The sequence below is a fragment of the Aplidium turbinatum genome, chromosome 3 (genome assembly GCF_918807975.1).
Source record: "Aplidium turbinatum chromosome 3, kaAplTurb1.1, whole genome shotgun sequence".
Classification (NCBI taxonomy): domain Eukaryota; kingdom Metazoa; phylum Chordata; class Ascidiacea; order Aplousobranchia; family Polyclinidae; genus Aplidium; species Aplidium turbinatum.
In genome coordinates this window covers 37,313,052-37,336,674 of record NC_137474.1, presented here as the reverse complement: position 1 = coordinate 37,336,674, position 23,623 = coordinate 37,313,052, and the positions used below count along the sequence as shown (strand labels likewise).

The 23,623-nt window shown below is 36.8% G+C and overlaps 1 protein-coding gene across 1 annotated transcript; it reads left to right on the top strand.

Moving 5' to 3' along the window:
• The first annotated feature begins 7,087 nt into the window (after positions 1–7,087).
• Positions 7,088–22,966, top strand: LOC145765983 (cullin-5-like). The gene is made up of 17 exons (XM_082577634.1): positions 7,088–7,161; positions 9,009–9,104; positions 9,799–9,912; positions 11,130–11,294; positions 11,741–11,882; positions 12,691–12,836; positions 13,200–13,362; positions 13,862–13,992; positions 14,671–14,843; positions 15,337–15,469; positions 16,906–17,040; positions 17,462–17,573; positions 18,234–18,406; positions 18,720–18,881; positions 19,822–19,940; positions 20,296–20,419; positions 20,814–22,966. Exons 1-17 carry the CDS (start codon positions 7,147–7,149, stop codon positions 21,006–21,008), a joined length of 2,298 nt encoding a protein of 765 aa, XP_082433760.1. The 5' UTR covers positions 7,088–7,146; the 3' UTR covers positions 21,009–22,966.
• Positions 22,967–23,623: the final 657 nt, after the last annotated feature.

The following is a 23,623-nucleotide window of genomic DNA, read 5'->3' as shown; positions in this document are numbered from 1 at the left end:
TGTTAGTTTTTAGTAATTGTCGTAAAAAAATAAAATCTCTCTCGTCAAAGCATGAAACTTACTGTTTTAAGTGCATTAAATCTTTAGATGAGTAGATTAACTAAAATTGCAAGAACTTGCCTTGAGACGTGCGGTTACGTCACAAACTCAGTTTAAAAGACAAAATTCACACACAATAACAACACAAGATCGGTTATAGACTGTAAGATCGATTTTTTTTTAGCTTGGCGATATAACTTTAATCCAAAAATAATAACCAAATGCGTAAGTGCCATTTAACTTAAAAAGTTAACCCATTTGTGCCGAAAGTGAAAGTAGGCCTACTTAAAAAAAATTTCGGAAAATTTAAATATTGCATAATTATGACCTAAAAAACATATCACAATTATTTTTTTCCTAATTGTGTTTGTACTTTTTGAGAAAAAAGCCGTCCTATATATAAGACGTTAGGCAAATACGTTATCAAATTTCACAAGCTTGATGGATTTCACAGTGTATGCACATTTTTACTACCAATAACGCTTAAGATTACTGATAAATTTTCAAGCATTTTGCGTTTTTTGGAATTTTTTCAATTATTGCTGACTTTGCTGTAAACAGCCCTGCAGAAAGCAAAATACAAAGTTTGAAATTTTTTATGATATTTTCATTTGATTTAATTATTTTGCCTACTGCACGTAAGCGGCAGTGTAACTCAATTGATAAAAGCATCCAACTGGTATCTGAAGGTATAATTATAAGCACGGTGGTTACCTCAGTGGTTTGATTCTGGATCAAGAGGTTAAAGATTCGATACCTACTGCCGCTTTTGCGACTCTATTCATGCATAACTTACAAAAAGTTTTGTCCCTTTACAGTGTATTATGTTCGATTTAGCGCTAATCAAGAAAAAATGAATTATCGTTATCGGACATTATCGGCGATAATTTATCGTTTATCGTTATCGCTTAACTTTTTTTGATTTATCGTTTATCGTTATCGCTTTAGGCATTTTTCGTTTATCGATTATCGTTATCGCTTAACTGAAAAATGAGTTATCGCGTCCAACACTGCGTACAACACAACGTGGCATTACATGGTCACGTCACAAGGCTGTTTTTACAAACTCTCGCTACTATGCCACCCTCGCTACTATGCCACTTTCTCTTGGTCCCGAAGGGTGGCATAGTATCGAAGTTTGACTGTATTCCTATTCAAAAGTTCTAAAAACGACTGGAATAACGATGATCAGCAGGTTTTCGTCGTCACTCGCCATCCGGAACCCCCTCCCTCTCACTCTTTCCCATTCTCGCCTTTCTGTAGCCTAATTTCTATTCTCGCCATTTTGGAAATTGGACCTTTTGAACGTCTCAATTCTTTTAGTTAAAATTAGGTAATCCGTTGATTTACAATTGAACTTGAGTAGCAATGACAAAGTTCACTGAGCTTCGACCAATCCCTGGCTTCGACGTACAGTTAGGTATGATAAGCTTAGGCTAGTGATATCCTTCCGGTTTAGAATTTAGTTAGTTATGCTAACCTATTATGGTGTCATAATAATAGAGCTAGCTAGGCTGTTTATGTGTATACAACATGCCGGTAATGTACACAGTTACACTGAGTCAGTATCATGAATAGGCCTAGTATCCTGAAGTTTTTCATCAGTCTCCGATGATTGTGAAGACGTTCCTGAGTAAGGAGAAAAAAGACATAGGCTACTAGCCTAGCCTATAGTGTTAAGTTAGCGCAACAAGGAAAACTGAACTAAACACAAAAATAAATTTGTTAATGGATGGATAATTCATTACTGGACATTTACGACCTGTACATTTTCGGTGTTAGGGATAGGTTAGTTGGAGTCCGGGTAGGAAAGATGAGAGTGGTAAATGATGTCCACGACTCCAGCTGGTAAATGTCCCAGAACCGCCTAACTGACAAGCAGTTTTTTGGCTGTACAGTGAACAAAGGAAGTAAACCATGTTATTGTAAAATATGTGCTGCTTTTGTGCTGCCTACTGTTCTAATAAAACAACGTTTCTTCGACATACCGGTGCTACTGAAAAAAAATCGAGATTGAAATAGCTTTAACTGAGATTATAATACCTTTAAAGTTGTATTAGCACCTTTTTTAAGTTTTATAACGTCAAAAATAACCTCGCCTATGTAGGAAATTTTGAAGGATTTCCGACCGAGAAAAAAGGGATTTTTCAGGACAAAAAAGGAAACTGAAGAGGATTTATCAATTGTCAGAAGTGGAAGCACTGAGCTCAACACTCATTATTATTATTTACAGGCTTGCCAGATTGGCCCTTTTGGGGCCAAATTTGTGAAATTTGGCCCTTTTTAGAGGTAGTTGGCCCCCAAAAAAATTGTTTGGCCCCTTGGTCCTTTGTTTTCAATATTTGGCTCTTTTTGGAAGCAGTTGGCACATACTATCAAACTAGCTTTTTAAATAAATGTCTTTCGGAAATTGAGTCTGAAAAGTGTTATTACGATTTTTTAGACAGTGATTAGCTGACAATGTTTATGCCAATGCCGAAGATTCGAGTGGAAACACTGTAGAAGATGAAGATTTGGAAATCGTTCTTGTAGAATGTAGGCTAGAGTGTAGACTGTGTTGTTGTGATGTTGTAACGTTATTGACGTTGTTAACGTTATTATGTTTTATTAGTAACGTTATTAACATTATTGAACAATTTGGCTCTTTTTTACCCAGTTTGGCCCTTTTTTCGACATTGTTTGGCTCTTTTTCTCAAAAGCTGTCTGACAACCCTGATTATTTATTTGGTCAGACAAGATCAAGCCATGTTAAGTTTTACTTTCTTAGTTCAAAGAAATTTAGCTACATTTTAAAGTTTTAATTGTTATTTTGCAGATGGCTGTTACTAGGCTATTGTTTTTTGTTGACATTGTATTGATAATTAAGTCAAATGAACAATAGCTATTAGAAATAGGTATCAATCTGAATAAGAATGCGATTGTAAGGATAAGTTCCAAAGAAGAAATATATTTTTTTTTGCAAACTTATGCAAAGAATATTTCTAAAAAAGGTGTTGGTTGTCATTAGAAAAGTGTTGCTAATTTCAGACCAGTTTGTAATTTAGAACACAAGTCAGAGCTAGGCCTACTATTTATATCAATCAATCATTTTATTTTTCGTCATTAACGCGTCCTGGACAAAAAAGATACTAACTACAAATATCAATATAAACCTATCAGCACGTTAAAGAATGGGAAAAGGTGGCAAAACCTTGAAAGGTTTAAAACGTGCCTGAATGAAAAATTATGTACTAGACTATATATTAGTAGTTAGCACGGCCACGAAACCCCAAAAAAAAAACAAATAGCAAAAAATAAAACAAAAACAGAGAGAAGCACACATGTAGTAATGAATGACAGCCTAATGAAAAGTGTTGTGGATTGAATTTGCCAGTTCCAATATTGATGTGGATGAGCAGTCATAATAATAATAATAGGATGGAGAAAGAAAACCGGACATAAAAGAAACCCATCCTCAGGCAAAAGCCTGTTTCAATGTGGCCCAGGAGAGCAGTTGTTGAGCTCTTTCTATGGTTAGACTGCACATCACACAGTAGCCTAAGACGATTGAGGTTTGATATCCAGTTTAAGTTATTGTTTCTTGTCCTGGTGGGTCTTGTCCTGGTGACCAAAAGATGACTATCAATCCATCATTGTTCAATTGTTAGTATGTACCGTAGCTTTCAGTTGAGCAGCACACTTAACTGGAGTAGCTGTTCATTCAGTGACACCTATGTGAATAGAATAATCTGCAGGCAACAAGCAGAAACTTCAATTTGTTGCCTTCAGTCACTGAATTTTTCACTTCAGTTTTCGATTGTGACAGCACTGAAGTTCAGTGACTGAGTCTAAGTTATTCTGTCAAGGCCAATAACTAGACTGCAAACAACAGCCAGGATTAAAGTTCCACATAAGATTTACAGTTTGGCAACAATTCCCACATTCAACCATTTGTTAATACATGAAAAAAGAACTGGCAGGGTATAGGGAGATATATCATGTTTGAGCCTAATAGCAAAGATATATGAAGCTATATAGGCTTCGCTTTGGTACTATTACTTGGTCTAAGTACATTTCTTCATTTTTTGTATAATGCAATGCATTATATAGTCCATGAGTTTCTGACCTTGGTGGCAAGTTCAACCCTCACAAATTTGCAAATATTTTGCAATTGAAAAGGATTTGACAGAAAAAAAATTAAAAGTTCATTTATGAATAATGATTTCACAACTTGGACGAATTGTATCCTTTTGCGCTGACTATGTCACTTTAAGAAAAAATTTCCTTTTAAAAAAAAGAGAAAATGGCTTCCTAACTGGAATGATAATAATTCCGCCATTTTCGTGCGTTTGAAGTTAAACCATTTGGATGGAATTCGACCGTAAAATGGCAATCACAAAATACACTGATTTTCTCAAAACGATACCACCACATTATTACAGGCTTTAGAGTATGAAAATATCTTTCTAATAAAAAAGAAATACAGTAGAATTCGCCTATAGTGACTTTGGCTATAGTGACACTTTGCCTAAAGCAGAGGTCGGCAACCTTTAGCATTAAAAGAGCCAATGTTCCCAAGTTTCTTCAAATTAAGACATATACGGAGCCATAACATGTAACTGTCGATTTGGCCACTAAAACCAAAGGTAATTATAGCCTACACTTCATGTAGAATTTCTTTCAATTTTGCAAGTTTCGCTAGCAATGAAAGCAAATGAATCTGTCCATGAGGGGTTGAACATTCTTTTTTCGTTTGCAACTTTTCTCTTCTTACACTTTTTCATTGCTAATTATATAATCGATACAAGACTATACTGTTTTGTTGTAATATCGTTTTTAAACTCTTTACTAAATAAAAGATTTTCAGTTAGATGCTGCTCTAGACTACGGAAACTAGGCTTACTAGTAAAGATAACGCTGGTATACTGGCAATAATTTGGCAAATTTGCCAAAGTTACTGATTAATAAGTAATGGCGATTTACATATTTAACAAAGAGTATCTGACACTCTTAACTGCTTACAAAATACTACAGGCTACTACAAACTGCACTGTGACACTGCCAGGTATAAGATAATGCTAACATTAATTGTGCAGTAAATCACGTAACAATATGCTCTTTATCGTTTCACAGACGGGGCGGGCAAATCAGAATCTGTCCCCATACAATACATGCATTGTAAGTCGTGAGGAGCCGCCATTATTCCTAACAGTCCTAAATGGTTTTTTCCTTAGCAAGATAAAAGCATTAAATCTTAGTGAAAAAAACATACTAAACGGATTTGTAAGTCATAATTTTCAACAAAACTAGTTTAAACTATAGCCTGGAGCAGTTATTAATTTACAACAAATTTTTTTGTATTGTCCAAGCTCGCAGTGCTTAAAGTCACGGGGGCCAGAGCAGAGGGCTGAAAGAGCCGCATGTGGCTCCGGAGCCGCAGGTTGCCGACCTCTGGCCTATAGTAAGACCTGTTGCAAAGTCCCGTTTGCAAACCATATGTTTTGCATAGAAATGACTTTGCCTATAGTGACTTCGTGTATAAGGACACTTTGCTTACAGTGACACCACATTTCTGTCCCTTGGGCTCAAAAATTTCTGTATAAAGACACTCGTTAGTTTGTGATGCAATAATATATACTTTATCCATGCGCAAGCAAGATGATGAAAAAGGTTTATGAGCAGGCTTCATAGTTGTGATGTAATAAAAGCATAGGCAAAGTGGCTGCTAGGCTAGCTCCAGGCTTTTGTTCTTGTGAGTTGTGATCTCAGTTCTCTCTGCATAAGCCAGGTTGATTGTCATTGTGTAGTTTGTCGATCTAGCACAAATCTTTTGTCGTACATAACGGATATCGCATATAACGGACAAATTTCGCTGGTCCCGACTGGTCTGTTATATGCGGGTTCTACTGTAGTCATCTGCGGCCATTTTACTTTGACTTCGTCTATAGCAGGGGTGGGGGACCTTTTTAGTATTGCGGGCCACATAAAATGAGAAATAACACAGGCGGGCCACTAAAAATTTCGAAATTTTGGCCAATTTTTCTGGAACATTCTGCCTTCATCACCAATCTTTCTTTTCTTTCCAGAAGCTATTATACAACGTAAAATTTTGCTAATTTGAAAAGTAGGCTATTCTGCAAAACAGCTTTCACGAATGCCATAAGTGTCCGATTAACAATAACTGGTCACATTGTGACGGTCACATTTTGATGTACACATTGTTGTTACTAATGGCCTTCTATGATGGATTAACTAGTCATAGTAGGCCATTCGCAATATACCGAGGAGAATGCAAAGCCTACTCTTTTTTGAGCTGTTGTTTCAATATATTTTGGGTAAAGAAATTTTGACGCGGGCCACATGGAACAGTCACGCAGGCCGCATTTGGGCCGCAGGTTCCCCACCCCTGGTCTATAGTGACACTTTTTCCGCGGCACCTTCAGGTGTCACTATAGGCGAATTCTACTGTACTCGTTTAAGTTAAAAAATATGATTTTCAGACGTGCTTAAAAAATCTGGATATTCATGCATGGACTATATCAGGGGTGGGGAACCTGCGGCCTGCGTGACTGTTCCATGTGGCCTGCGTCAAAATTTCTTTACCCAAAATATATTGAAACAACAGCTCAAAAAAGAGTAGGTTCTTCATTCTCGGTATATTACAAATCGTTTTCCATGACTAGTAATCCATCATAAAAGGCCATTTGTAACAACAATGTGTAGGCTATTGTTAATTGGTCAGTTTTGCCATTTGTGAAAAGTGTTTTGCAGAGTTAGTAGCCTACTTCTTAAATTAGCAAAATTTTATGTTGTATAATGGCTTCTGGAAAGAAAAGAAAGATTGGTGATGAAAGCAGAATGTTCCAGAAAGATTGAACAAAACTTTTAGTGGCACGCCTGTGTTATTTCTCATTTTATGTGGCCCGCAATACTAAAAAGGTTCCCCACCCCTGGACTATACATATACTATACACTATACAATACAGGCTACTGTGTTCGATACATCATTTTTGTATTAATGTATTATGCAAGTGTAACATACTTTGTTTTCTTCAGGTTTTCACTAAAAGTAAAGCAAAATAAAATCTGAAAATATTGCTTCTAAAGGCTAATCATTAGTATTTCAGTATGGCAATGCTTACGGTAAGAAATGCTTCATATTATTTGTCGAACAATTAGGAAGTGATTATATTCTATTATAGTTCAATAAGTATGACCAAAACAAAATCTATCATCTTTACTTTTGCACAATGTGCATTTGGATATTCACAGGGTATGCAGTGGCGTACGCAGGATTTTCTCAAGGGGGGGCCATTGAGAGTAGCGTAGCCAGGAATTTTGAAAGGGAGGGTTTTGACGACCGGCGGGCAAAGCCTGATGGCGTTTTTGCTTAAGACGACACCCAGCGGCGGGGAGTCTGGGCCGCCTCCCCCAGAAAATTTTGAAACATTACTTTGAATTTGGTGCATTCTGAGAGCATTTTCAACAAAAATGTGGGTATGAATATTCCTGTAAAATGGTGCTGTCAGGTGGCATAGCAAAAGGATAAGATCATGTTTTCTTCGGCATTTTTCGAAAATAAAGCTAAGTCTCTATGTTTTCTTGTTGTTAATTTCTGGCTGAGATGTTTGAGTGTTTGGTATTGGCAAAACTCGCTCTTTTAATGCAGTTTTGTTTAAAATTAGGCAAGTTTTTTTTAGACTGAAACCATCATTCCCAAGCATAAAGAAACTGAAAGCATCATTCTCAATATCGCGACGTCACACGCGTGCCAAAGTGGGGTTGTAACCCCCAAGGCCCAACCCCCCCCCTTTGGCTATGCCACTGGCCATTGATATCTCAGACGTCTTCATGATATCTCAGTATAGTTTTAGTTTAGACTTTATCCATTTCTCTCTCGCTAATCACTATAATAGGCTTACAGAACACTATGCTACATTGGCATACCTGGGGTGGGGTAGGTGGATTGGGCCATGTATTTCGTATTGGCTTAGTCTATAAAACAACATTGTTACAGTAATTGCTTTGACAGAGCAATGCAAAACATATTAAATGCCTTAATCTACGTCGTTAACTACTAAAACATTTTAAGGGGGGGGGGGGGGGGGGGGGCATGGCCCAATGCCCCCCCCTGCGTACGCCACTGAGGGTATGTATATTATACATTGTATAATTATCAAACTTACGCAGTATAATGTATAATTAATTTACTGTATTTATTATTCTAGGGCTAGGCTAACCTAGTAAAAACTATATGAAGGCAGTTTTGCAACTTAATTTCAGAATGCAAAACATGTCACTTAACTTAAGATGACTGACTGCCTCATCCTGATTTTATTTTGTTGTAAACTCAGCTTCTTTGTGAAAAGTGTTATTTCATGTTCAAAACCTTTCATCAAGATTATTTTTTAACAAAAAAAGTGTTTCAAGAATCTCTATTGAAAGTCAAGAATTTTTTTCAGCAATTTTATCTTAATTATTATGTTTATAAAATAAAACTAGTTTTTTTTTTGCAATTTGGTTGCTACGCAACAGCTACTATTTTGTAATGATATTGCTTCCAAATGCTCCATTTAGATGACATACATAAGTTGTTCTTCTTATTTTAGCCTTTGTTTATTTGTGCCAAGAGAACATTCCCAGTATGATAGTTACCATAATCAGTAGGCAACACAGCAGTCTTTTTTTTATAAAGTCTGTCTTAAGTACAAGGAAACTATGGCTGTGAATGTATGTCATATGTGTCACATATAAATACATTCAGCACTCCCCACTTATTAAGCCCACCCCGGGACCGGACGAATTTGAGAAGACGATTTTTTGCCACCCCTATTCATTATTCAGTAATTCTAGACTGGATCAAATTGGGCTTAATAAGCGAATGGACCTATTATTCATGAGCTTAATAAGCAGGAACTAATATATTTAAAAAAAAATGGCTTGTATTTTATCTATATATCATGTAAATTATTTTCAAACTTTTTTCTCAGCCTCATCAGCAAACATTCAGTAAGAAATGGCCCTTAATGCAACCTGTTATTCTGAAATTGTTGAGTCAGCAATCGGTGACTAAGCAAGAATGGCAGGTGAGATTGTTGCCTATATAATGCGTCATAACCTCAATGTTTTATAACTTTAAAGGGTGGCAACCTAGATAAGTTGGCTTGCTCAGATCGAAAAATGACTTTGATTTTTAAAAACAGCAATGAAAAGGCTAAATATTAGGTTCATGATGGTTTAAAAGCAAAGAAAAAAATTAAAATTTAAATTAATATTAATTAAAATTTTATTAAATTTATATTATATTTTATTTAATTTTATATTTTATTTTATTAAATTTTATTATTAAATTAAAATTTTAATTAAAATTAAATTCTTCTGATTTGGTGTGATATTGTTTACTTTATTTAAAAAAATTAAACTTAGTAAAATTATAATTATTTGTAGATTGTTCAATTTTAATAGCCCATTAAATTACAAAGCTGAAATAATTATTATTCGTAAGTCATATACCGGTACACAAGGAAAAGTTAGACCAACTATTCATCTGAGGCCATCACCCATCAGTGCCTTGAACAACTGACTTGGTGTCTAGTGTCTACAACTCTACATGTCCCATCACTGATTCATGTTGTGTAAAATAACAGGATTATTGTTATTGGTTTATAAAAAATAATTGAAGAAGATACTATTTATCCACTGTGTATTTTGTGCAGGAAAAACATTTTTTGTTGTGCCTGCTTTCTGCAAGTTTCATTATGTAGTTATGTGTTTTTGTAGGATCTATTCTGGGATGTAAACACTGTATGTTTGTGGGATCATGTAGACGGTGTCAATGACGTCCATACTGCATTGCAAAAAATTATATCCCAGTTTGTTAAAGAGGCTCAGCAAGTATTAATAGTTTGTTTTCTTAACTTTTTATTCTGTGTAATCTTTAGTCTATACTCAATGGTTTAACTACTTTAGTAATAAGACAGATAGAACCAAGCAACCACACGGCATTTAACATTATACATTAAAGTGAACATGAATTATAAACTACGAACGTTTTCGGCCATACACATGTTAGCCCTTTTCGTTACTTGAAAAGGGCTAACGTGTGTATGGCCGAAAACGTTCGTAGTTTATAGCTTTATGTTCACTTTAATCATGTATGATGTTAAATGCTGTGTGGTTGCTTAGTTTTATCTGTCTATGGTTGAAGAAAGTCACCTTATTGCCGAAATTGTATTTGATAATGAGATCAACCAATTTAGGAGCAAAATGATTGGATTGCCTGGTTAATCTTTAAGTTTAATTAAAATATAAAGAACTCAAAATTTAGAAACTAAACTGGTGTTCAGCAAACGTTTGAAAACTATATAGCCTAGGCTATACTGTCTTCATCTTCAGTGCTATAAATGTAAGCAAGCAGCTTAACATACAGCTTACATTGATAACACTGAAGATGAACACAGTATAGTTTTCGAAACGTTTCCTGCCATGAGTTTAGTATCTACATTTTGGGCTCTTTATTTTTTGTTAAGATCAACCAATTTCATTAGCTATCAGTAATGCTGGTATTGTATATATATATAATTTATTTTTAAAAAATTCCCTTTGACATGGAGGAGGCTTAATCAGTATCTTACTCAAACAGTGCCATGGTATTTTTTAATAATATTTTTTTCAATGACAGAAATGTTGGCTAAGCTTAAAACGTATGCAAAGTAATTGATGTACAAAACATATTCTTGGCTGAAGGATATAGCATCTTCCCATCAACTTATATTTAATGTTTCTTTGAACTCTATTCTGTTTCACTTGTAAGAGAACCATGAGGAGTGTCGATGGTATTTAAATTTTTTCAGTTTGAACTGATCCTTGCTGAAATATTTTCTTTTTTGTCATTACTGGATTGGTACTAGCAAAAATATTTTCCCATATGGGGCCGGTACCTTTTAATAAAAAATCTGCCATGTGCAAGCAATCGAGCATGTACCTTAGTGATATATTTTGTTGTGTAGGCTACTCTGCTAAGAGACAGAGCAGTGAAAGGGTACTCGTCTATCACTATCTTGGTTCTTGACCCCTTCTTGAACGTTACATTGTATTCATGTTTTTTTAAGCGTGTGAAAACTCATCATGAAGGAAATGCTTTGTTGCGGGCATACATAGTCGAATGGCAAAAGTTTTTTGATCAATGTACTTATTTTCCGAAACCATTTGAAAAGACTCTAAACAAGGACTACGGTAACATGGATTCTGAACACAATTACTGTCATGTACGAAAGGTGAGATTCAATCAAAAGTCAAAACTATAGTTTTGCTTCGTCTATTTTCTTATTTTAATCAAGCACAAACATTTTTGATATTTCTTGATGTTTCTGATTATTTTATGGATTCATGCGTCGGTTCCAATATTTTTAAAGCTTACAAAATTGTATATTTGAACCAAGATAAAAGAAGGCATTTGAAATGTCTATTCATTGGATTATTTAAATGCATGGATATTATGATGTTGTAATGTATTGTAGAATGAAGTATATATAATCTAATCATTTGTTCAGTTTTTTTTCTTTGGATGTCAAAGCATCTAATATACTCTACGTAATAAGTTTTAAATAAGACAGAACTATCGGTAGACTACATACCGTAGATAGCTAAGTATTGAAAAAAAAATTAGTTTGTGTCCGGGCACCCTCAAAATGTCGACTCATCTGTAGGCTCGCTTTTTCAGATGATGCTTGCCACATGGAATGAAAATATTTTTGAAGATATTCAAGAAGTCCTCAAGGACAAAACTATGGATTTAATTGAGCAAGAAAGAGGTGGTGCTGTTCTCGACCCCCAGCTTATCATAGGCGTCCGTCAGTCGTTTGGTATGATTACAGATTTATTTTGATATTTTACGGTTAAACTTAGGTATTTTTCAAGGACGTTGTAATAACGTCAACCTGAGAATTATTTGTTGATACTCTTATTCTTATTTATTGTTTAATTTTATTTTATTTACATAATTTTACTGTGAAGCTGAGTATACAGTGTTTGTTTATGTTACTTGTGAATATCGACTACTATGATGTTGCTGTGATGCAAAATGGGTCCGGTAGGCGTAAAGGATAGGCTACTGACTGCTCATTCGTATAAACCCTTTTTGAAAGAGCACAGCTATTTTTAACGTTTTGAATAAATTTTATTTGCTCTCTAATACTAATAGCTCAACGAATATAATTTTTGTAAACTAAAAATTGTAACATCCAGCTACGATGTTTTATCTTTTGTTGTAACCTAGGCATCTTAATTAGGCGCTTATTAAGATGTTTTTCCTTGCAACTGAAGTAGTGTACAGGCCTTGCACAGCAGCACTTCAACTAAGGGTCGAATCTTCACTTGGACTGTCTTGGTGGTCGTACCTTAAACGAAATTGTCAGAATTAAGCCTCCAATACAGTTAGGCCACCGTCCGAACCTTTATTATTATCAATGAAAAAATAATCAGTGTTTCATAGGTTTGAAAACTCTTTCGGTTTCTACGCTTGGAAAACAATAATAAGAATAGTATTTTTTACTTTGAATTTATATAGTGCTGAGTGGCGACTACCGTTGCGAAGTCTTGTTCGTATACCGTGGTTGCAACTTGCAAGTACAACATACAAGTATCTTTATAACATTGCTTTGTTTCTTTCAGTTAATCTTTGTTATAGTGAGAACGATACCCTTCAAATTTATCGCCAACATTTTGAATCAACCTACATTCAATGCACTAAAAATTATTATCAGTTGGAAGCTGAAAGCTTTCTAGCCGAACACGGCGTGCGAGAATACATGAAATACGTAAGTTTTTTTTACTGTGTGCAAGTGATTTAGGACATTCTGACTACAGAAAGGTTAAATTTTTAACTTACTTACGCTAGCAGATGTATTTGTCGCAATAAGAATTCTGTCAGAAAACTACAGAATTGAAGAAAATATAAATCTACTTTATTTCATAGAAATATTGTGCAGTTTGTTACATTTTCTGTGTTCACACGACAATAGTATTCTAAGGAAATTGCCCTCTCGGAACAATATTTAGTCAATTTTTACACCTATCAAATAGTAACTAATATAATGACTGCAAAAAACTGTTCAAAGCGTTTGGTTTTGAAATCACTGCATTCTGCAATCTTCAAAGTGCAAATTATTATTCACTGCCAGGCGCATCAGAAACTCACAGAAGAAACGAACCGTGCCACGAGATATCTCGAGTCTTCCTCAGTACCCTCTCTTGTGGAAGAGTGCGTTAATGTCTTGGTAGCTCAGTTTTCAGAAGTCATTACCTCTGAGTGCAGAATAATGATAAGAAATAATGAATCCAAAGGTACGTGGTTTGAAAATTTGTGGAAGAACTATCGTTTTTATGTATTTTTGACGTAAAGTGACGTGTTGCATCGTTTTTATTTCATAACGAACATGCTTTGTGTCATCTGTCAAAAAGTTTCCCTTATGATCACAAGCTTCACTTGGTTTTGATAAGAAAGCGACATTGGTTTCAAGCTTTGTAGACAGCCTTAAGTAATTAATCAAAAATAGCAATCTTCCAACATATCAGTCACTTAGTGCTTGGAACATAAGAATACGTTTAAAACATTACTAATTCTAGTAATAGTCTAAAACAGATATAGGTTTTTCAAGTAATTTATCATATTTTAAAAACTGTTTCCGAACAAAAGTGTCCAGCTAACAGAATCAGTTCTTTTCGTATTGATTCAACGACTGCAGAAGTTGAATCAATGTAAAAAGGACGGCTTTCGCTTAGGTGCTTTTGGCATAATTTCCTCATTCGTCTATTCGGTTCCCTGCTCAAGTTTATTTTGCAGAATTGAACTTGATGCTGAGTTTGTTCAACCGATTGCCTCGCGGCATAGAACCGATGTTGGAGTGTATGCAGGAGCACATTATTCAACAAGGTCTTTCGGAAATGAAACAGTTTTCTGACGTCGTTTCTACGGTATGTTTTTGGCTACTTTCTTCATTTTACTAGCCTGGTAAGCAGTCAATTCAATTCAATTCAATTTATTTTTCTTTGTCAGAATGCAAAAAAAAATGATATTGAGAAAAAGAAATACAGTAACAAAACTAACAAAAGGAAAAGGCAGTCATTCCCCTGACAGCAAAATCAGTCATTTTTACATTGACGCTTCTGTTGACGTTGAATCAATCTAAAAGACGACTGATTTGCTTTCTGAGGAGCGAATTAAGCCAGGTTTTTTAACGACAGTAACTGTATTTGCACCATTATTACGGTCAATTGTTCTTTGAATTAAACGTTGTTATAGACGAGACCTTCCCAAACCCATGCCTATCAAAGGCATTGAACGCGATGCAACGAATTAAAAAATACTGTTTATTTGATCACGTGGTCCCAGCAAGTAAGACCAGATTTCTTGCACTGATTTTACGTCTGCAGACGTTAAATCAACAAAACAAATCGCTTTTATTTGCTATGTTCTGACGGAAAACTTGATCTAAAGTTCTACGTAACTTGTTAAAATGACTACTCCTGCCGACAAAATTTGCCTTTTTTACATCGTTTTAACGTCGCTAGACGTTGTAAAAACGGCAACTTTTGTCAGTTGGAACAGCCACTTTATTTTTATTATTCATTTCATGATTATCGTCTTCACAGGATTGTGAAAAATACATAGATCTTCTGTTGAAACTCTACAACCACTTCACAACGATGGTGAACGAGTCTTTTGACGACGACTATCGCTTTCTAACATCCAGGGACAAAGCGTTTGAACACGTTGTCAACGATCATTCTGTGTTTGCTCTCCAACTGCAAACCAAAGCGAAAGTGTACGTTGTCTGATATTGTGTAGCGTTACGCAATGTACGTTGCGTGACGGTAAAACGATGACGCAAGCAGTTTGCGAGGAATTGCAAGAAAAATTATTCTGGTAACAGTTTAAAGAATCTTTCTCCGTTTGTGCACGATGATTATTATCAGTATCAAGCGCAGACTTTGCACTGCCATATCAATGACGTTTTGTTTGTGGATTTATCGTCTGTTTATCCTTTGGTAAATGACCTGGTGTTTGTTCCCGCTAGCAGGGATCCGCCAGTTTTGTCTTTCCTTTCGCCATGCTTCCCGGTTGTTGGGGGTTGATTCTATTCCGGTTCCTTACACTGATGTCTTTTCTCACCAACTCTAACTATCTCTTTTTTGGTTTGTGGATTGTCGTTAGTTTAGACTGCTGAGAGAAGTCAAAACTATTCAACTGAGTGATCGTCACAAAAGTGTACAACATTGCACAGGCGAAGAAAAAATTTTAAACTTGCATTTCCACAGAAACCCGATCAAGCTTCAGACCGAGTCCAGATGTCCAGAGCTGCTCGCCAACTTCTGCGACATGTTGCTCAGAAAGACAGCCTTGACAAAGAAGTTGACGCCTGAAGAGATCGACAAAAAGTTAGCCAATGTGGTGAGTTGAAACTTTTATGAATCTTGCAAGCAGGGGCCGTTGAAAGATTAATTTGGGCCGGTACCAGTGAGATCCTTGGGCCCCAAATCAAGACATATCAAATAAAAACGCATTATTTCCAAAGAATACGCTTGGCCCTTTGGAAACTAAAATCCTCCCGATTTTACAAGTACTCTTTGTATTCCCCTGTTAACGCTACAACTTCCAAAAAAAAAACAATGATACACTAGAAGTATTGTTTATCTCATCGCATTTTGTGTACAAGAATTGCATAAAAATGTTCAGTTTAGAATTACTTAACTTTGCTTGGCTTGACAACCGTCGAACCTGTTCAATCTGGTTACAACTGGATTCAAACTGTAAGTTCTGGTATCAGCTCCTGCTGAAATTAAAGCTTGCTCGGGGCAGATTCTGATATTTTTTCTATTCAGTGTTGATGCAGAGAATTTCGACCACTACAAAATTGACTTCTGAGACGACAATTTCTATTCTATCTAAAAATCTTCTTCTTCTTCTCTCGTTTGACTTGTAGTAGCTTAGATTGGCAATGCCTCATCGTGCAGCCATGATACGGTAGTTGGGTCCAGTTTGCGAATACCAATGATTCCACTTGGGGGCCGTAAGATGGGGCATTCGTGGAGTATGTGTTGCATTGTTTGTTCTACCGCTCCGCAGACACATATCGGCGTATTATGCAACCCCCACCTAAATAGATTAGCTCCAGTGCAGCCAACGTCACATCTGATCCTGTTCCATGTGACCCATGCCTTTCTTGAGAAGTCTGCTCCAGGAGGGATGGAGAGTGCTGGTATAACTGAAAACTGGGGAGGGATATGTGGCAGCTCGTTCCATTCCTGGGCCCATGTCTCCATGCAGCTGAAGTTCTTATCCACAAGCTGTGTAGCATATCGATGGAATAGGCGCCTTGATGACAGGCGTTGGGGTCTGACTGGTCCATATCTGTGGGAGTGACTGTGGAGAAGGTGTTGAGGATCGAGTCTTGCATGCAAAGCCAGTTTGTGAGAGGCTTCTTCCCTACGGACATGAGCAGGAGCAATGCCAGCCAAAGTTGGCAGATAAGCAGTAGGTGTTGGGCGGAGACAGCCAGTGATGATGCGCAAGGTGTCGTTAATGCATATGTCCATCTTTTTTGTGTGTCTGCTACGGTTCCACACAGCTGTGGCATATTCGGCTGAGCTGTAGACCAAGGCTAGTGCACTTGTACGCAAGGTTGATGCTCGGGCTCCCCATCCTGTTCCTGCAAGGCTTCTCAAGAGGTTATTTCTCGAGGTAACTTTGGCACGGAGTGACTCGATGTGGGGTCTGTAGGTCAACTGTCGGTCAAGTTTTACTCCATGGTAAGTTGGGTTTGGAGTATATGGTAAAGGATTTCCTAGCCCAATCTAAAAATAAATCACACATACCTCATGTTTAAGATGCTCTTGTTGAAGTACGTGCGTAATAAGGACGTCTTCATGCGTTACCACAAAGCTCACTTGACCAGGAGACTGATTCTCGGCACTTCCTACGACAGCGAGAAGGAAGAATTTGTGGTCGAGGCGTTGCGCGAGGTAACTAAGCTTGCTTCGGATTATTCGTCTCAGTTTTTTGACGTAGATTTTTCGTCTACAACCGTAGAATCATTGTAAAATTATCAACAATGCTACGTTTAATGCTGCGTTTATCATGCGACTTATCTGCACCTGCATATTTTTCTTCAACCGATTGACCATGCTTGATCTGTTTTGAACTTCTTTCGTTTTGCTCTCTTGATTTATTAGTAATTCCGGCGTGTTTTTCATTCCTGTGGTTTGCTTGATATTATTTTTATTTTTTGTCGTTCTTTAGCTCGTTTGTCTTGCGCCATCCCAATCAACGTTACATTCTCCAATCAGCTACTTCTTCTAATGTGTCCAAAACAGTCTGAAACATCGAAGTACTCGCAGTGCAGTCTGTTTTGAAATGTCTAACAATTTATTTGCGCTTCAACAGGTCGGGATGCCAGCCGATGTAGTGAACAAGCTAGCTAGAATGTTCCAAGACATCAAAGTCAGCCAAGATTTGAATCAACTTTTCAGAGAATCCAGGAAGGACAAGCTAGCAGGTGGTGGACATGGGTCCAATCTTCAAACACGATAATTTGATACAATTTTCTACTCGTTCTCTCAAACTTTGTGCTCGTTTTGCTAATTTTTCACTAATCTTTCATTCTTTTTTGTTACAAGTTTTTGTTTTTACTCAATGCTATTTTAAGTACAGTATCGAATTACTTTCTTTACTCTCTCCTGTCTACTGTTTTGTTTTCAGTATATCATTGTCGTGGTTATGGTACGTTCAATAGTGTGAGATATATTTACAAACACTTCAAGCACCCTAAGAAGATGTTTAAAATCAGGAAAACTCGAAATTGCGTCGATTTCACATCTTTTAAACCTTCACAGCTCTCTTTCATCTCGGTTAACATTTTTAGTGTCATTTTTATTGCATCCAAACATCGAAGTATCATATCTACAGTATCTCCTTTTTCATTTCTGCTCGCTGCCGTTAACTGCTATCTTCAAGTACTTCGCATCATGCGAACAAATTGTGACGGTTTCTGTTCTACAACTTTATTTTATACTTAGACAGCAAAAATTTGACATTTTTACGTTGATTTAACGTCTGTTAATTCAATGTAAAAATGACGGATTTTGCTCTCTGGGTCAACATTACTTCAATTTTAGTGAAAGTGTTTCCAATTATTCAAACACGTTCTCTGTTTTAGATATTGTCAACATCAAGATTTTAAATGCTGGAGCTTGGTTGAGAAGAACGGAAAAGTTGCCTGTGTCTCTTCCTCCTCTTTTGGAGGATCTGATCCCAGAAGTGGAAGAGTTTTACAAGAGCCAACACACTGGAAGAAAGCTCAACTGGAACCATTTGATGTCCAACGGAATTGTAAGATCTCAGCTTCTTCCAAAAGTTACTAAAAATGATAATATCACTTGTACAAAGACAATTCGGAAAAGCTGAACTTTCATTTGTTTAATAAAACTTGTAATTTTTATGAGAAAAGTTGTTATTGTTAAAAATATAATGGAAACAAGCTTGTAGCGAAGCATAAAAATATTGCGACGCGAAGCTTTTCCGTTCTAATGTGGCCGGAAAAGCGGAGCTTCGCGTCCCGTAATGCAACCTTCCTATTTCAGCCGATCACGTTCTTTGAATATCGTAATTCTTTTGCCTGTGATTCACTTTCTTTTTGTGTCAGGTGACGTTCAAGACCGAAGTTGGCCAGTACGATTTGGAGCTTACGACCTGCCAGATGTCGATCCTCTACGTTTGGAACGCGCGTCCAAAAGAGTCACTTTCGTTTGAGAGCTTGAGGCTGGCCACTCAGCTTCCCGACACCGAGCTAAGAAGAAGCTTATGGGTGAGTTGAGCGTTTTTCGTTTTGTTTATTCTGCCACCCATATCGTTTAAGTCACAATGTGTGTAGAAATGACTGCGACCCAAATATTTTGAGTTAGCGCACGTTAAAGCAACCAAAAAGAGCATTTTTTTTAAAAAAACCTTTGTTTTCGAGATTTTGGCTCAACGGCACAGTACAACCCTCACATTTTAGAAAAATACCTTGGTCAGGTCAACCCCGCCTAGAAGAACCGCTAACCTGGTTTGCTTACCTACAGTGGGGCTAAAAAGCGCTATGAACTAAAACAGTTGAAATTTCTGTAATTAAACAATGTGATACTGTTTGAGGTAATATAATGCATCGATGCCTTTGGCTTAACTTAATGTCTGAAAGTTACTGACACAACAAGTGTTGCCATTTTATTTGTGAAAATTATGTAATCTAAATTAAATGTACGTTTGGATAAAAGTAACTGTAGATACAACCTTTTACGAAACATCAGCAAAATTTTGACTACTCACATTTGGGACGCGACCCACTTTAATTGTTTGAGAAACTCTGGGTTACCTGCAACGATGTTTATATGAATTCAAAGTTACCGGTATTGGCCAATTTCTGAAGGCCCGATGAATTATGCTAAAACGGGTGGTTGCGGCATTTATGGTTTGATGCAGAAAACTCTTTGATTTAAATGTATTTCAAGTACGGAATTTTTTCGTGTTCAGCAATTCGGAAAGGTTTCAGTATCGTCTGCGATATGACGTCATATCACATCAATACGTCGTCGACGCGTCAATGTCATATCAATCGATGACGCCGTAATGCTCGGTGAAGAAAAATTGTTGAACTAGCTGTCGCATCAAAGTTCTATATAGGAAAAGTTGAGTGGTGATACAAAATTTGAAGATGACGATTGATGAGAATGTGGATTTGCTTTTCTCTGACTACATTGTTTTCGCAGTCGCTGGTGGCAAATTCGAAGTTGAAGCGGCAGGTTTTGCTCTACGAACCAAATGTTACGTCACCGAAAGATTTCACCAACTTCACAACGTTTACAATCAATCACAAGTTTGGATTAGTGTAAGTTTTATGTGAATTTTTGTTTTTAAGTCTTATATTTTTGATTTTATTGTACCTGCTGTCTGCCCTCCAGTAAATGGATGCGTAAACGTTTCCAATGAAAAATAACCTTAAAATAAAGGCAGTTGAGCAATTTATTTTCGGGTATCAACGTTTTAACCTGTATTTGCAATGGAGAATTGATTTTTTATCACTTCGAGGGATTTTGTTGCTACGTTTTTTTCAAGCTTTCAAAATATTTCATCGTTTTTGGCGGCGCGTATTGAAATTTCTCGACTATTTCAACGAACTTTTCGTCAACATGCTTTGTTGTGGCACACATGCAACACCAATTACTTCGTTGTTATGCAAACAGGAAAGGCGGGAACGCACTCAAGCGTGGAAAAGTGAATCTGATTGGTCGCTTGCAGTTAGCCAGCGACAAGTCACGTGAGGATGACAACGAAGGCATCACACAGCTGAGGATCTTACGCACACAGGTAGAGTCTTTGAATCGAAGAAAGCTTTTTGCTTTTGTTATCAATTTTCAAGACTGAATAGTGAATACTGAAAAGTTTGGGTGTTCATCAGGATCGTTTCTAGCACTAGTTGCAACGTTCTACTAATGAAATTGAAAGTAAAAGCAACAATAAACACAAACAGGTTGGTTTATTGCTTTACTGACGTTTCGCGCACCATGACACTTTGTATGTTATTTGCTCTGAAGATGCGCATTGTCATGGTGCGCGAAACGAAACATCTGCAGACGTAGAATCAATGTAAAAATGACGGATTTAGCTGCGTTCATTTGCGTCGCGTCGTATGTCTGACCTGTGTGATTGTAACAATAGTTAACGTTATTTCGATGCAAACTGCATTAAACGTTTTGCACAGGAGGCCATCATCAAGATCATGAAGATGCGCAAACGAATTGGAAACGCTCAGCTTCAAACCGAACTTGTTGAAATGTTAAAGAACATGTTCTTACCTCAGAAAAAACTCATTAAACAGCAAATTGAATGGCTTATTGAAAGGAAATATATTGCTCGTGATGAAGGCGATTTAAACACGTTTATTTACACTACTTAATCGTCAACATCGGTGCCTGAGAGGCAGAACTTGTCGTTTTTTTATATTTTTGATTCAATTTTAACAATATCAGTGATGTTGAGTTGATACCAGAACACCACACAGCGAAATCCGTCATGTTTGTCAATCCGTCAAAAATAACGGATTTTGCTGTTTGGGACATTATGCAGTTTCAACTTATCGGGAGAAAACACTTTTTCAAAAATAACTTGTTCGGAACATAAGCTTAAGACTGCTTAAACCCAGTTCGCTGAAGTTTGCCATTTTCACCGTTTTCAATGTCTGACGACGTTCAAACGATGTAAAAAATGGCAACTTTGGTATCTGGGTGTACGTGCCTACATTTGTAGCTGAACCTAGCGTTTTGCGAGGTGCGTTTTAGGTTTACAGAAATGTTCTAGCAACCGTTTCATCGTAGCATCAGCTGAAGTGTTAAACGTAAATGATACAGAAAATCTTCAACAGTGTTATTCGATAAACGTGAAATCTCTGTCGCAACCAGGCCAATGTCTGTAGGTTGCTGATGAAGCTTAAGGTGAAATGAATGGGAAGGCAAGGAAGCCAATCTTTGTGTCTTCCTTCCCGCACTATGGGTCTTGCTTACGTGATATGATTATCACTTGCTAAAGTAGTCGCTGCAACTTCGAGCAGCAAACTTTGCCTCAGGTTTTTTCCAACTCTCGTTTGGCGTTCTACGTCATCATCTTCAGTGCTGCTGTGCAACTTTTCTCACGCTGCTGGAAAATTTTCTCTTTCAGTGCATGACGATCCATTAAGTTATTTTTGCTTGAATTGCGTATTTTTAAGCTTTCTTCGCACTTTGTTAAACCAATCAACCACAGGTTGGCTTTGGATAAGTGTAAACGTTCTTTAATTCTTTGCCCAGACAGCAAAATCAGTCATTTTTACATTGATTTAACGTCTGCAGACGTTGAATCAATGTAAAAATAACCGATTTTGCTGTCTGGGTGTGCGATGCGTGGATGCCAATCAAGTTTTACTTTATTTCTTAATATACGTTGTTTGGCATATATTGTTTTTCAATGTTGATGGCGGATCGACCTCGTGGCGAACTGGAAAAGCAATAAGCAAAAGCTATCTGTGTTTAAATTATGTTTTTTGAAGCTTTCCTTCAACGTTTGTTGCAATTTAAAAACTTTTGAATGTAAATATTTTTATTCACGGAAGTGAATTCACGGATTGTTATTGCCAATAATCTGCAGGTTGCCTTGAGTGGGTGGTCTTCGTCCAGTATATTTATTGAGTGTAAAGTCTCGTGCTATCCTAAAATAACTGTTTCTATTCCTGAAACACACTTTGTTTTAGTATGCAGACAACGCTAAGTCGTAAACCTCTGAATTTTTCAATGCTTTCTATGCTTTAAAATGTTTTTTATTCAACCAAATTCTTGAATATTTATGTCCTTAATGCTCAAGTCTTCCTACAGTTGTTTTCATTCACATAGTTGTCAATGTCAATACATAGATAGCAGGCTAGTATGCTCCACAGCAGCCTAAATATTTTTAAAGTTATCAACCTCACTGTCCTTCCAAATTATCAAGCATAGATACAGTAGTGCGATTGTAGCTTCACTGATAACAGCTTGAAAGAAACTTTTGTGGCGGGCAGTGGCGGCTCGTGGTCTTAAAACATGGGGGGCTGCATCAACCAGTAACCTAATACAAATAATTATAAACCTGTACCGGACTGAGTTATAAATGCACTGAGTTAGGGTTAGTAACACAGTACACAGTAACATGTTCTTTTAATTGGCTGTCGTTTAATGTATTTATCATTTAAAGTAAACTTTTGATAATGGCTTGAATTTGGTCAAGTTTAGGTGGCCACCAGATGGAGCTAGTACTATTGTGGGACTTGGTATTAACTTAGTTGGTTAGATCTATGCTTGTGCTTTCCAACGATAGCAAATTTGTTGAAATTGAACAACAAATGAATAAATGGGAGACAATTTCCTTCAGGTGTTTTTCAGTGCATTGCCACTCTGTACTTTCTCCTTTGTAATAGTCCATTCCAACGTGTGTGGCGTTGATGACGTCACCATCCAGTTGACCAACAGGGCGAATTGCGAAACAGCACCAAAATGGATACAGTTAACATCTAAATCATGCCTACCGATAATTCTTAGGCTACTTGAAAATATCACAGCCTAATAATTCTTTTCAAGACAAGCGTGAACAATACATCTCATGCTTCTACTGGTCTGAAATGATTAAAAATAATATTTAATCAATCATATCAATCAATCAAATCAATTACAGTAACTGGCTTTACTTCACATCAAAACTAGTCTGTCTCAGTGACTTCTCAAAACACAGATCAAGTAAAGTAACCTACGATCCCTTTACCTAATCACCGATAGCTTCCACACGCTTACCCTAAAGATTTACGAGAACCAAAGTTGGAATCCCTGACCAGGGTCTGTTCTATTTGCAGTCCCTACAGCGCTTGTTCAATGATGCTAAAAAACTTTTTTCTGATAAAAAAAAAGAACAAGCAACACCGGACCTGCAAAATTTGCAGACCCAGAATTGCCAATTAATTTTTGTAATACAAATTTTTTTTTTACAGTAGAATTCGCCTATAACGGCTTCGTT

Bases quoted from the DNA above. Each gene is read 5' to 3' on its own strand.
- LOC145765983 (XM_082577634.1), top strand. The intron at 9,913-11,129 runs GTATTAATAGTT...TGTTTTTTTAAG, and splicing joins TTGTTAAAGAGGCTCAGCAA to CGTGTGAAAACTCATCATGA. The intron at 14,844-15,336 runs GTACGTTGTCTG...GCATTTCCACAG, and splicing joins CTGCAAACCAAAGCGAAAGT to AAACCCGATCAAGCTTCAGA.